Raw genomic sequence first — 13,370 nt, 5'->3', positions numbered from 1 at the left:
ACCAGTACATGACCTCTAACACTGATCACTGAACCAGTACATGACCTCTAACACTGATCATTGAACCAGTGCATGACCTCAAACACTGACCACTGAACCAGTACATGACCTCTAACACTGATCACTGAACCAGTACATGACCTCTAACACTGATCATTGAACCAGTGCAAGACCTCAAACACTGACCACTGAACCAGAGCATGACCTCTAAAACTGATCACTGAACCAGTACATGACCTGTAACACTGATCACTGAACCAGTGCATGACCTCTAGTACTCATTACTAAACCAATGGATGACCTCTAATACTGATCATTGAACCAGTACATGACCTCTAATACTGATCACTGAACCAGTACATGACCTCTAACACTGATCACTGAACCAATACATGACCTCTAATACTGATCACTGAACCAGTACATGACCTCTAATACTGATCACTGAACCAGTACATGACCTCTAACACTGATCATTGAACCAGTACATGACCTCTAACACTGATCCAGTACATGACCTCTAACACTGATCACTGAACCAGTACATGACCTCTAACACTGATCATTGAACAAGTACATGACCTCAAACACTGACCACTGAACCAGTGCATGACCGCTAACACTGATCCAGTACATGACCTCTAACACTGATCATTGAACCAGTGCATGACCTCTAACACTGATCACTGAACCAGTACATGACTCTAAAACTGATCACTGAACCAAGGGATGACCTCTAATACTGATCACTGAACCAGTACATGACCTGTAACACTGATCACTGAACCAGTGCATGACCTCTAATACTCATTACCAAACCAATGGATGACCTCTAATACTGATCATTGAACCAGTACATGACCTGTAACACTGATCACTGAACCAGTGCATGACCTCTAATACTCATTACCAAACCAATGGATGACCTCTAATACTGATCATTGAACCAGTACATGACCTGTAACACTGATCACTGAACCAGTGCATGACCTCTAATACTCATTACTAAACCAATGGATGACCTCTAATACTGATCATTGAACCAGTACATGACCTCTAACACTGATCATTGAACCAGTGCAAGACCTCAAACACTGACCACTGAACCAGAGCATGACCTCTAATACTGATCACTGAACCAGTACATGACCTCTAACACTGATCACTGAACCAGTGCATGACCTCTAATACTCATTACTAAACCAATGGATGACCTCTAATACTGATCATTGAACCAGTACATGACCTCTAATACTGATCACTGAACCAGTACATGACCTCTAACACTGATCACTGAACCAGTACATGACCTCTAATACTGATCACTGAACCAGTACATGACCTCTAATACTGATCACTGAACCAGTACATGACCTCTTACACTGATCACTGAACCAGTACATGACCTCTAACACTGATACAGTACATGACCTCAAACACTGATCACTGAACCAGTACATGACCTCTAACACTGATCATTGAACCAGTACATGACCTCAAACACTGACCACTGAACCAGTGCATGACCTCTAACACTGATCCAGTACATGACCTCTAACACTGATCATTGAACCAGTGCATGACCTCTAACACTGATCACTGAACCAGTACATGACTCTAAAACTGATCACTGAACCAAGGGATGACCTCTAATACTGATCACTGAACCAGTACATGACCTGTAACACTGATCACTGAACCAGTGCATGACCTCTAATACTCATTACCAAACCAATGGATGACCTCTAATACTGATCATTGAACCAGTACATGACCTGTAACACTGATCACTGAACCAGTGCATGACCTCTAATACTCATCACTAAACCAATGGATGACCTCTAATACTGATCATTGAACCAGTACATGACCTCTAATACTGATCACTGAACCAGTACATGACCTCTAACACTGATCACTGAACCAGTACATGACCTCTAATACTGATCACTGAACCAGTACATGACCTCTAACACTGATCATTGAACCAGTACATGACCTCTAACACTGATCCAGTACATGACCTCAAACACTGATCACTGAACCAGTACATGACCTCCAATACTGATCACTGAACCAGTACATGACCTCTAATACTGATCATTGAACCAGTACATGACCTATAACACTAATCACTGAACCAGTACATGACCTCCAATACTGATCACTGAACCAGTACATGACCTCTAACACTGATCACTGAACCAGTACATGACCTGTAATACTGATCACTGAACCAGAGCATGACCTCTAATACTGATCACTGAACCAGTACATGACCTCTAACACTGATCACTGAACCAGTACATGACCTCTAACACTGATCATTGAACCAGTGCATGACCTCAAACACTGACCACTGAACCAGTACATGACCTCTAACACTGATCACTGAACCAGTACATGACCTCTAACACTGATCATTGAACCAGTGCAAGACCTCAAACACTGACCACTGAACCAGAGCATGACCTCTAATACTGATCACTGAACCAGTACATGACCTGTAACACTGATCACTGAACCAGTGCATGACCTCTAATACTCATTACTAAACCAATGGATGACCTCTAATACTCATCATTGAACCAGTACATGACCTCTAATACTGATCACTGAATCAGTACATGACCTCTAACACTGATCACTGAACCAGTACATGACCTCTAATACTGATCACTGAACCAGTACATGACCTCTAATACTGATCACTGAACCAGTACATGACCTCTAACACTGATCATTGAACCAGTACATGACCTCTAACACTGATCCAGTACATGACCTCAAACACTGATCACTGAACCAGTACATGACCTCTAACACTGATCATTGAACCAGTACATGACCTCAAACACTGACCACTGAACCAGTGCATGACCTCTAACACTGATCCAGTACATGACCTCTAACACTGATCATTGAACCAGTGCATGACCTCTAACACTGATCACTGAACCAGTACATGACTCTAAAACTGATCACTGAACCAAGGGATGACCTCTAATACTGATCACTGAACCAGTACATGACCTGTAACACTGATCACTGAACCAGTGCATGACCTCTAATACTCATTACCAAACCAATGGATGACCTCTAATACTGATCATTGAACCAGTACATGACCTCTAACACTGATCACACACATGCAATAAATGACCAGTTCCCACATCAATCAACAGAACAAATGACCCATCCCTACCACATGCACATTACACCTTTTAGCTAAAATGGGTAGAGTGATTATTAAAATGACTGTGCGTTATCAGAAATGAGCGTGCCAGTGTAACTCATAACATAATGTCTGCATAATGCTTGATGACGGGCCATTAAAAAGCCTGTTAATAGGTGATGTCATATGTAGCTCACCTATGGCTGGTTAGATGTGGAACTTCATTACTGGTGATATTTCTGATTCACATTCATCACATGTACATGTGCCATTATGCATTTTCTTGGTGCTGCCAACCATAACAATTGTACCATAAATTACAACAGACAGCAATGAAGACATCGACTGGAACTCTAACGTTGCTCACAACATGATAACAAATGGCTGGTAGTATGGGCACAGGTCAAGGTCAAATGTCATAACTCTCAGTGGTGATGTTTCCCGTTTTGTTCTATGACAATTCCGTACTTGTAAAAAGTGTGTAAGTGACCTCTGTTGTTTGTTGTCAGCAGTAAATGCTTCAAAACCAGTGTGGTTGATTTTATTCTTATTTTATTTGAAATTCTATCAATTTCAGCTACAATAATGGTTATGCTGTTTTTCAGGGCACTACCATTTGCAGAATCCTCGGTCTTTTCAACTGGCTTCCTTCGTCTGGCAGTTAATGATAGACCTCATGCTCCTGCAAGTAATAGTGCATTGAAAAGATAGGCCTACCCATATAATATTACTTTACATCACTGAGTTGGGTTGGACAGGGACTTACCTTGAACTCTGTTTGCTGTGTCTGCATGTCCATCATTCAGCAGCTTGCTGACTAGCTCTGACAGGGAGCCAAGTTTGATATGTCTCTGGATAAATGGTACAGCAACAAAGTTGTCAAGGTAACACAACAATTCCCCAGCAACTGACCACACCTGTTTGGCCAGCAGCAGTTGCAGACACCGCTCCACTGGAAGGAGATGCAGGCGGCACAGGGACTGGTCCGCCAGGAAGATGTAAATCTCTGTCCCACTTGTCACCATGTCCCTCACACCTGCAAATGATAGTGGAGTGAGTGAGTAAGACATCAGAGATAGAGAGTGAAATAGTAGAGAAAAGAATGTGAACCAGTCTGGAGTGATTAGTGAAGTAAATGGAATGTAAACATTGCTGCATGTAAGTAAACAAGTCTAGGCCAAACAAAAAAGTAAATGGTAGCAAGAGATGAAACTCAGCTTGCTAGAAGACAACTTCCATCCATCATTCAGTCTACTTTACCCCAAACTGAGAAAAATCCTATGGAATGTGCCATAATATATACTAGGGATTAATGTTGGACTTACTGGCATGCTGTTCAGTCCACAGAATGATCCTGACACGTACCGGATCAAACACATACACCCGTTGATTAGACCATGTTATTAGATATGGACTGCAACATGAAATAACATTTAAACTCTTTAGTGTTCAAGCAATAGACAAAAAACATTGTGGAGCACTGAGTGGAAACTAGTGACAAGTGACAATATCAGTAAACTGTCTGTAATTATTGCATATGACTCAAAACTTTGCTGCCAGACAATTATGAAATGAAATAAAATAATCAATTTGCCACTTCCTTAGCCTTGATTTTCAGAGCTCTCTTAGCGCTAAGATAGTTGTAAGGTAATGGTAATGTATGCCTCTTATAACTATTGTAGCGTTAAGACAGCTTTGAAAATCTCTTATGAGTATGCTCTGAACTTGCATCCCTGGTAGGTGATGTCAGCCATGTCTTGCATGCTGCTGTAAATACGCAGAAAAGAAGGGTAGGCACCTTGAAAAGATTAGCAAGCATTTATTCACAGTAGTACAGAATACAAATATAGAAACATATTTGGTCAGATGTCCATATCATCAGAAACAAATTAATTGACATGTAAATTAGCATGTGGCCATATTGTGAGATTCCGTAAGTAAACAGTAAGTAGAAAACAGTACACACCCAAGCCTGCAGAGTTTGTTGAAGCCGACAGACTGAGTGTTGTAGACATGGGAGGGGTCAGCAAATTTCACCACATGGTCGCTACAACACCCAACAATGGTCATGTTACTGGTCAGTCACTGTTTTCATCTGTTTTGAAATGGTTATGGATGTTTGGCTTTTTGTATGGTAGGAATATGACGATAAATCTTCGATTTGATGTTAAACCAATTGGGTCCTTAATTCCTTTCTCATGACGTGAGAAATGCAAGTTGCGAAAAAATGAAATCTTATAAAGGTAAGAATTCATGTTTATGGAACGGTCATGGTAAAGTGACCTAATGATCCCAGATGAGATGATGTCATGCAATTTGACGTCCATATGAAACGTTCGCACAAACACCCCCACAGTGCAGAAAAAACATATTTTGAGCACATGCATTGACGATTCTGGAAGGAAAGCATGTATTTCAACCTGATGTATGCTTTATATAGGTTGGTGTCAGAAAACAGTTTAGTATTGACGCTAGATGTACACCCCTCAAAAATGATACCTAGATTAACGACAAGATGAACTTTCTGACTGAGAATAATATTATCGTTCTTCCATGCCTGTCTCTTTCCCTGGATATGACTCCGACTGACACATTCATGGACGGACTTGGACACAACATGGCTGCAGGCAGACAGCCGCGCACACATGCACAATTGGAATCGAAACTGGTGTTGAGTGGAACCACATTCCTCAGGCATTCTTTCAGACTCAATGAGACAGCATTTTATTGCACAGCCTGTGTGCAAGCTCAAGGTGGCAATATACGCTGCTAATGAGACTCATATTTCAAGTTCAGGGGTATCTCCATTTGACAGACTGTGATCAATTTGAACTTATTGCAATTCAATGTAAGCAATAACTTTCAGCTGTTAAATTGACAGTGTTTTCTACAGAAAAAATGATTAGATATAATTTTGGTTGTTTCTATTAAAAAACTTGACAAAAGTCAGACTTGCATTTCTTTTGCAGTTCAGTATATTATGCATGGATCCAGTTTATTTCATATTTATTGTGAACCAGGGTGATTAAAATGGCTCAGCAAAACACTGTGGTATGCATCACAACACATGAATACTAGTTGCACTGCAAAAATCATGCTATTACCCATCTCTAACTACCATAGAAACAAGCATGGAATAAAGTATAGTGAATCTACAGATTGCAGGAACTCACTGGAACTTGATGACTGGTAGAGGGGGTATTGCCAGCAGCTGTTTGAACTGATGGGTGTTGAGAACATTGGCATCAAAGTCAACCTGAAGCAGAAACACTGTGTGAGGAGAGATCAACACTTGCTACTACAACTGCCAAAGGAAAGAGGGGGACAGCTGGACCAGTTGACTGATATTCTTAAAGGCATTGTAATGCAGATTTCCATCCTTTCAACATTTTAGCTCTGTGTGTGAAATTGGGTTAAAATTTCAGCTCTGGCTTTGTATAAGCCTGAGGCCTCAAGTAAATTTGGGCTTTACTCACAAGGGACATACCATGATATGGAACACTGTTCAAAGTGGCAGTAAACTCACTCAGACACTCATTGAAATAAGGACTAAATCCATGCCTATTTGAATAGTTACATAGAAGTACATAAGCTTAATGTCGGATAAAGTATGAACTTTGGGCAGAGTCACATCAAGTCAGTGTTAACCCAGTACCATGGGATTCTACAACACTGCATGGTGAACAGCTTGAAGGCAGCACTGCCACTGTGGCACACTATTGTGAGACTGACATATCTCTGTACCTCCCAGACACGAGATCCAGGCCGTGAGCAATAGATGACAGGGTACTGGGAACTAGGCTCCAGGAAGAAACATGACCCATACTCTCCATCTCTGAAACATGCACAGCTTCATTAAACTTGCCAACATTGTACTAACTGTCTAAGTTACTAACTGATTGCAACTTGGTTTGTCCAGGAATCCTGAACATTTCAGCTGAAGACTTTGTTTATGGGTTAATACATTATGCTCCAAAGGACAGTGCAATGTCTGTAAGTAAGCATCTTAAACAATATTTTGTTTAACATACCTAAGCTTTTTTCCAATCTGAGTATACTGTTGTCTGAAAAATGAGAAACTGATAAGAGAGAAAACATACAAAACTATATTAACACATTTGGGATCAATCATAACTTATGGCAAGTAGAGTGATGGTGCTTTTTTTTATGGAGATGCATGTACCATTTGAATGACCCCACTAAAGTTTATACAAAGTAAGAGACCTCCCCTCTTGCATGTCATGTACAAATTTGCTGATACCCATAGTAAAATTTATGATCCCCTTACCTCCCCTGAACAAAATGGGTGACACCCTCTCCCCCTACTAAAATCAACATCACTCCACCCTCCAAAGGCCATAAATTATGAACGGTCCATAAAATGAAAATTTTTGAGGAAAATATTATTTCATTTTATACTTATCTTCACTCATACTATTTGTTTCTCTCTCCTTTAACCTGAGACATGGTGGAACTCTGTTCCAGATTCAACTACAACAGTAGAATCCCTCCCCTGTGCATGCACAACAGTTCCCTATATGACCCCTTGTGACAGATCCTTGTGACCCGGTGAGATAAAGTCATGTGACTATAAGCTTCTAGCAGGCAGCTTGGGTTATCAGGGGTAATAATAATGATGTTCAGTATGTTATGTGCTTAGAGCATGTCCCTTAGTGATGTAGATGAGGCGCCATATAAGTACTCTTATCATTATGATTATCACTAGCTTGTTTTTCATAATGACAAAATATTACACTAAAATAAAACAGCAAGGAAGACTGGGAAGAATACTTAAGCATAGACTTGATCAGCCTCTGATCTTCAGAGTCCTATACAACTTCTTTATTTGCAGATGCCGGTTAGGATTGGTTTTAAGTAACCAATGCTTGTCGTAAAAAGCGACTAATGGGATTGGATGGTTAGGCTCGCTGACTTGGTTGACACGTCATTGTATCCCCACTGTATAAATCAATGCTCATGCTCTTGATCCCTGGATTGTTTGGACTAAACTTTACTATTTACAGATTGCTGCCATAAAGCTGAATGTAGCTGAGTGCAGCATTAAACAACAAACCAGCCAACCAATCTTTATTTGCATAAAAAATATCCATCAATTACCAGAATTGACATAACAGAGGCTTCACAAAGGTCTAATATTGCTTGAAGGTCTGAAGTTGTATGCAGACTTACACATGTCTTCTGAGAATCTTGCAAACAGGTCCCTTTTTCACCCTCTTCTTCTGCTGAACAATTTGTGAACCTTGAGGTAATAGTTATAGAAGAGGAAGCTGCGTGAAGATTTGTGGCTGAAGAAACTAACATCTTCTGAAAATTCTGTGATCAGTTTTCATTTATCCTCTTCTACTGCTTGTGGTTTCACGTGAGGTGATAGTGACAGTCGATTCATGGAGGTCTTCAGCTGTGTGCCAGCATGTAGTTGCGCGAAGATCTGATGCAGCAGTTTCACCTGAAGCATTATGAAGGCTGTGCGCTGCATGCAATCTTGCTGTGTGCAGGAGGTGGTGTTTTACTCAGTAGGTCCCAATGCTGTTTTCTATCAAAGAAGTATTAGTGAACCCTTTGTTGACTGATGATGTCTGCTTGACTAAGGATGGTTTGAGGATGTCAAAAATGTTTAACTTGTTCATATGAAAAACGAAACCTTAACAGAGAATTTTGATAGGATGGCTTGAATTAAAAGCAGAGAGACATATTCCCCAACCATGCCACTGGGTGAAGATGTTTTTAATGTTCATGGGGAACATAACTAACAACACTTATATTTTATGTCTAGGGTTAAAGGAGTGAGAAGCAAATTGTATGTGTCAGGATAACAAAAAATAATAAACATACAAGGAAATTTTCATTCAAACACTCTTAGTCTGGAGCTTTTAACACAATTACTTCAAAACCTGACTTTAATAATGCTTCTGTCAATTATGTCTAATAAAAATGGCATGTAATTTGAAGCATGATTGGTGCCCAAACAATAAAGAACTCAGTAGAGGTGAGAAGAGGCACAGAGGATTAACTCCTTGTAAGAAGGTGAGGTACACAGCCTTCAACTGGTGATGATGTCCTACTTGTTGGTGTTAAGGAGGTAACTCCTGGTCATCGTGGACACCAACAGCTTCTCCCCCCACCAGTCCAGCTGCACTACTGTGGTGTCCAGACGCAGGATGATTTCAGACGGCTGGAGGAACAGGGTCTTGGCCTGATGGCAAACATGGAGTCTCAACCAAGGTTAAGAAGTAACTGATAATAAGTGTAAAGGCTGAGGGAGACACACAATGAACAAAGTCACCTCCTCTGACCATTCAATCCATGACGTCATCTATCACTGCCTCTAATAGATCAAAGTCAACTATTTTACAATGAGCCATACTGAGAGCAATTTACACATATCCGATGTTTGGTTTATGTGAATTACTGAGCATGAAGGCCAATGGAAAGTACTGTCCATGCAACAATGTGAAGCTCATTTATTGTGTTTCCCATCGTGATACTGCTGGTAACTAAATGGTTTTACAAAAATGAATCAACTTACCTTTGATGAAGGTATGTAGCACACAGTGATCTTCCCAACACTGTCACCCACAAACAACTTAAAGTTGTGTCCCCCCCATTGGAGGCAAGTTACAGTACAACCAACGTGATCTGATGTCAGACGTACTCGCTCCGGCTTCTGACGCTTCTCTATGTTCATCTCCATGACAACCACGTGACCCGACCTGCACGACATTAAGGGTCACCAGTCTTTAAAATCACAGTGAATGTATTTGTTCTTATGATACCAGTATGTAAAAAGAATTGCCACCAATCAAGTTTACATACTTTCATATGAACTGGAAGATTTGAAAGTATCCATTAACAATGATACAATATCAAGCAATAATAATGGAATCTGTAGAGGCTATGAATTCTTTGATGAATGTCCTCCTTGGGGTACATATATAGCATTAAAATGTCCATTTTAAAATGCCTATGACAGTTGTAACAATATTTCAATAAATATTTTACAAAACAAAAAAACTAGCCAATGGACAGCCATAACTGCTGACATCATCTGGCACGCCGAGGACCTGATAGTGTCCCGTGCCAGATGTGACTGCACCTCTGTGAGCTGCTGCATGAGGGTAGAGGGGGAGAACTCCTCCTCAAAATTATTAAAATTACTCAAAATTGAGCATTATTGCTCCTCAAAAGAGCGGTAAGCTGATTTGACAGCTGTGATGTTTGAGGTAAAAGGCGCCCCTCCTTTGCCAAAGCCATAGAATTGGCTGAGGAACCCCCCAGTGCGAGCAACGCATAAATACAGTTGTCAACCACTGGGAGATTGTACAAGCACAGGTTCCCCATCAGGTACCTCTGGTCCAGTCCGGGTAAATTGAATCTAGACCGAGAACCCGACAGAAAGGGATTAACCACTTCATCGAAGATAGATGGAAGAATACGGAGCCAGGTATCCACCACTTTTGCTGGAGCAAACGCCTTGCTAGGACGGTAGCTATACGCTCCTGTACCTGCCTCAGCAAAGCGTCGAGTGAAAAGAAAGACCCATTCGGCCCACCCCGACCCTCTTCCATAGTCTCCTTGACATGATCCCCCAGCAGCTACGTCTCTGAGTCAAGAGACAGCTCCGGAGAATTGGTTGAGGGAACACCCGTGAGTGAGAGAGGCTCGAGCAGAGCCAAGCGGCCCGACGCAATCAACCTGACACCTGAGACGGACTGCGGGTGGCAGATAGCCGGCAACCCTCCTAGCGCAAACACTGCAGGGACAGAACCCGCCAGACCAATATTGGCAACCATAGAGTGGACGGATATCGATGACGTAGTCGGTACCAGCTCACTCCCTAAGGACATCCCCACACCAAAACCCATGGCTTGGTTGGGGATTTCTTTGGACACTGTGCGTGGGGACACGCCTGATTCCGGATGGACACCGATCTCCTGATGGAGACCGGACATCGCGTCCGAAATAAGGGTATGTACCGATGCCATCTGCTTCTCAAGCAAAGAGGAAATTAGTTCAAGTGTTAAGGTTGAGGGGTTTCCGGGGGGTGCAGTAGAAGTTGACGCCACCGCCAGTGGAGGGGTACCGAAGTACTCTTCACTGGTTTGGAAGAAGATCCCCCCCCGAAACTGAAGACAAACCCTTTTACTTGGAGTCTTTTTTGGCTATCTTAGATGGTGGCTCCTGCGCCCATATATCACTCCCCGTCTGAATTAAGGACCGATAAAACATAAGGTCCGTGTGTCTAGTTTTCAAGGCACGAGGAGAGAAATCTTGGCATATGTTGCACCCCTGCTCATCATGCGCTTCTTCTGCCAGACATCTTAGGCATAATAAATGCCTATATTGTAGCCTATTGTAGAGGCAGAATGGCTCTACATGTAGCACGACCTTTGAACTGGAAAAAACAGAGCCGACCTATGACTAGTAGCTATGTCCGTTAATCCATATAGTGCACATGAATATTCAACAGAAACAATAGCATGCACAGGCAGTATTTAACTGTTAAATAATTAAAGCTATTATACCTACAATGGATAAATAACAGGCATATGTGCATAACTAGAGAGGCTGTAAAGATACAAATTTAAGTAACCAGCATATTACTCAACAACAATTAATGAACACGTCACTTTTTACATAATTATTAGATAAAAAGTAAGCATGTACTAATGTTAAAATATAATCCTGTAGTACTCTTTATCGATGCCTATTGTCTTTGACAAGGCTGCAAAAAATAACGAGGACTGTGCCGACCGCCATCTTACCGGCCACATGGCTGGAAGCAGCATGCAAAGTTACAAAATTTCATGAATGAAAAGGAGTGACTTATAAAATTCCTGATAGCGCCCGTGCGATAAAAAGGAACCATACATACAGTGTTGGGTGCTTTCTCACTCATTTTCTAACTTCAATCGTAAGTTTTGTGAAGAGAGCTGTGAATGGACTACTGTACTCGACAACGACAGTATGAAAAGTGAGGTACGAGGTAGACAGCGAGAGTTACATGCTCTTGGCTGTTGGGGGCCCAGGAAGGGGCCCTGTAGGGGTGGTCTCACAAGACAAGAACAACTTTTTTTTTTTGTAAAATATTTATTGCAATATTGTTACAACTGTCGCAGGCATTGTAAAATGGACATTTTAATGCTAAATATGTACCCCAAGGATGACTTCTTCTGAAAAAGAATCAAGCTTGCCTAGTTACTACTAAAAGTATATCTGATATTACAGCAGTCCATTCAATTGTCCTCTAAGCTGTAGCACAGCCTGACAGGCATTCTGCGTTGCCATGATCTAATGACATGTACAGAGAATGTGCTAGACATGACTACATATCTAAAATCAAAGCTGACTACTCTCACAACTAAGCTCTTAAGCTGTAAAATTCAGAGTTGCATTTTACAACAAACCTAGACAACTGACTCAGATCTTTCCAACCACAAAGGTTTGCATAATAAGATGCAGTGTAAAGATCTGAAACTTTATGCTGGGCCTTAAACAAAATCTATAGGAAAGAAAGCTCTACAATGAAAATATGGCATCTTTATTCCTCTCACTGTCAAGAGCAAGTGTCAAGAGGGTTATACCAGTGAGACCATATTTTGCCCCAGTCTAGCTCAAAAACTGATAAACATAACATACTGAATGAAACGCTGATCATAATCAGAACATCATACCAACTGTTAGGTTTTTGCAGAATTTTTGTCCTAATAATAAAAACATTGTTTAATAAACTATCATTAAAATGTTGACACAGTTCACTGTTTATTACGAGGGAGGACTGCAGAGAAAGGCACAGCCAGGTGTTCAAGAAGCAAAAGCACAAGTGCCGAGAAAGTTATTTATTCATTATTCATTTGCTAAACATATTCGTTTGTTAAACAACTTTTTTGTTTTAAAGAAGATTATTCTGCAAAAAACCTCACAGAATTAGTACAATGTTTTGATAATGATCAGTGTTTCATGTTATGCTTATTCGATTTTGACTTGCATTCAATGGACTATAGTACCATCATCACTATACAGATATGAGTTTATATTCAATTCATCCTAGTTTGTCTTTCAGTATTAAAATTGAATGCGATAACAATCAGTGACTAGCCATTAGTCTGAAGTGCGTCTAGTATTCTACTGAAAATGATAACAGTGGGCCTTGCAGACTGAAACATTTTGGCAAAGA

General features: G+C 40.9%; 1 protein-coding gene across 1 annotated transcript in view; it reads right to left on the bottom strand.

Moving 5' to 3' along the window:
* Nucleotides 1-13,370, bottom strand: part of LOC137286177 (uncharacterized) — a 64,041-nt gene that overhangs the window by 46,616 nt on the left and 4,055 nt on the right. The window contains exons 5-12 of the mRNA XM_067817875.1: nt 9,723-9,906; nt 9,259-9,389; nt 7,207-7,239; nt 6,920-7,010; nt 6,349-6,431; nt 5,142-5,222; nt 4,501-4,589; nt 3,942-4,211 (exon numbers count right to left, since the gene is read on the bottom strand). Of these exons, the coding sequence (XP_067673976.1) occupies nt 3,942-4,211; nt 4,501-4,589; nt 5,142-5,222; nt 6,349-6,431; nt 6,920-7,010; nt 7,207-7,239; nt 9,259-9,389; nt 9,723-9,906 (962 nt within the window). The remainder of the gene's footprint in view (nt 1-3,941; nt 4,212-4,500; nt 4,590-5,141; nt 5,223-6,348; nt 6,432-6,919; nt 7,011-7,206; nt 7,240-9,258; nt 9,390-9,722; nt 9,907-13,370) is intronic.

This window comes from Haliotis asinina, chromosome 6 (assembly GCF_037392515.1).
Source record: "Haliotis asinina isolate JCU_RB_2024 chromosome 6, JCU_Hal_asi_v2, whole genome shotgun sequence".
Classification (NCBI taxonomy): Eukaryota; Metazoa; Mollusca; class Gastropoda; order Lepetellida; family Haliotidae; genus Haliotis; species Haliotis asinina.
Note: the sequence above shows the minus strand (reverse complement) of the source record. Positions and strands in the feature narration are given on the sequence as shown.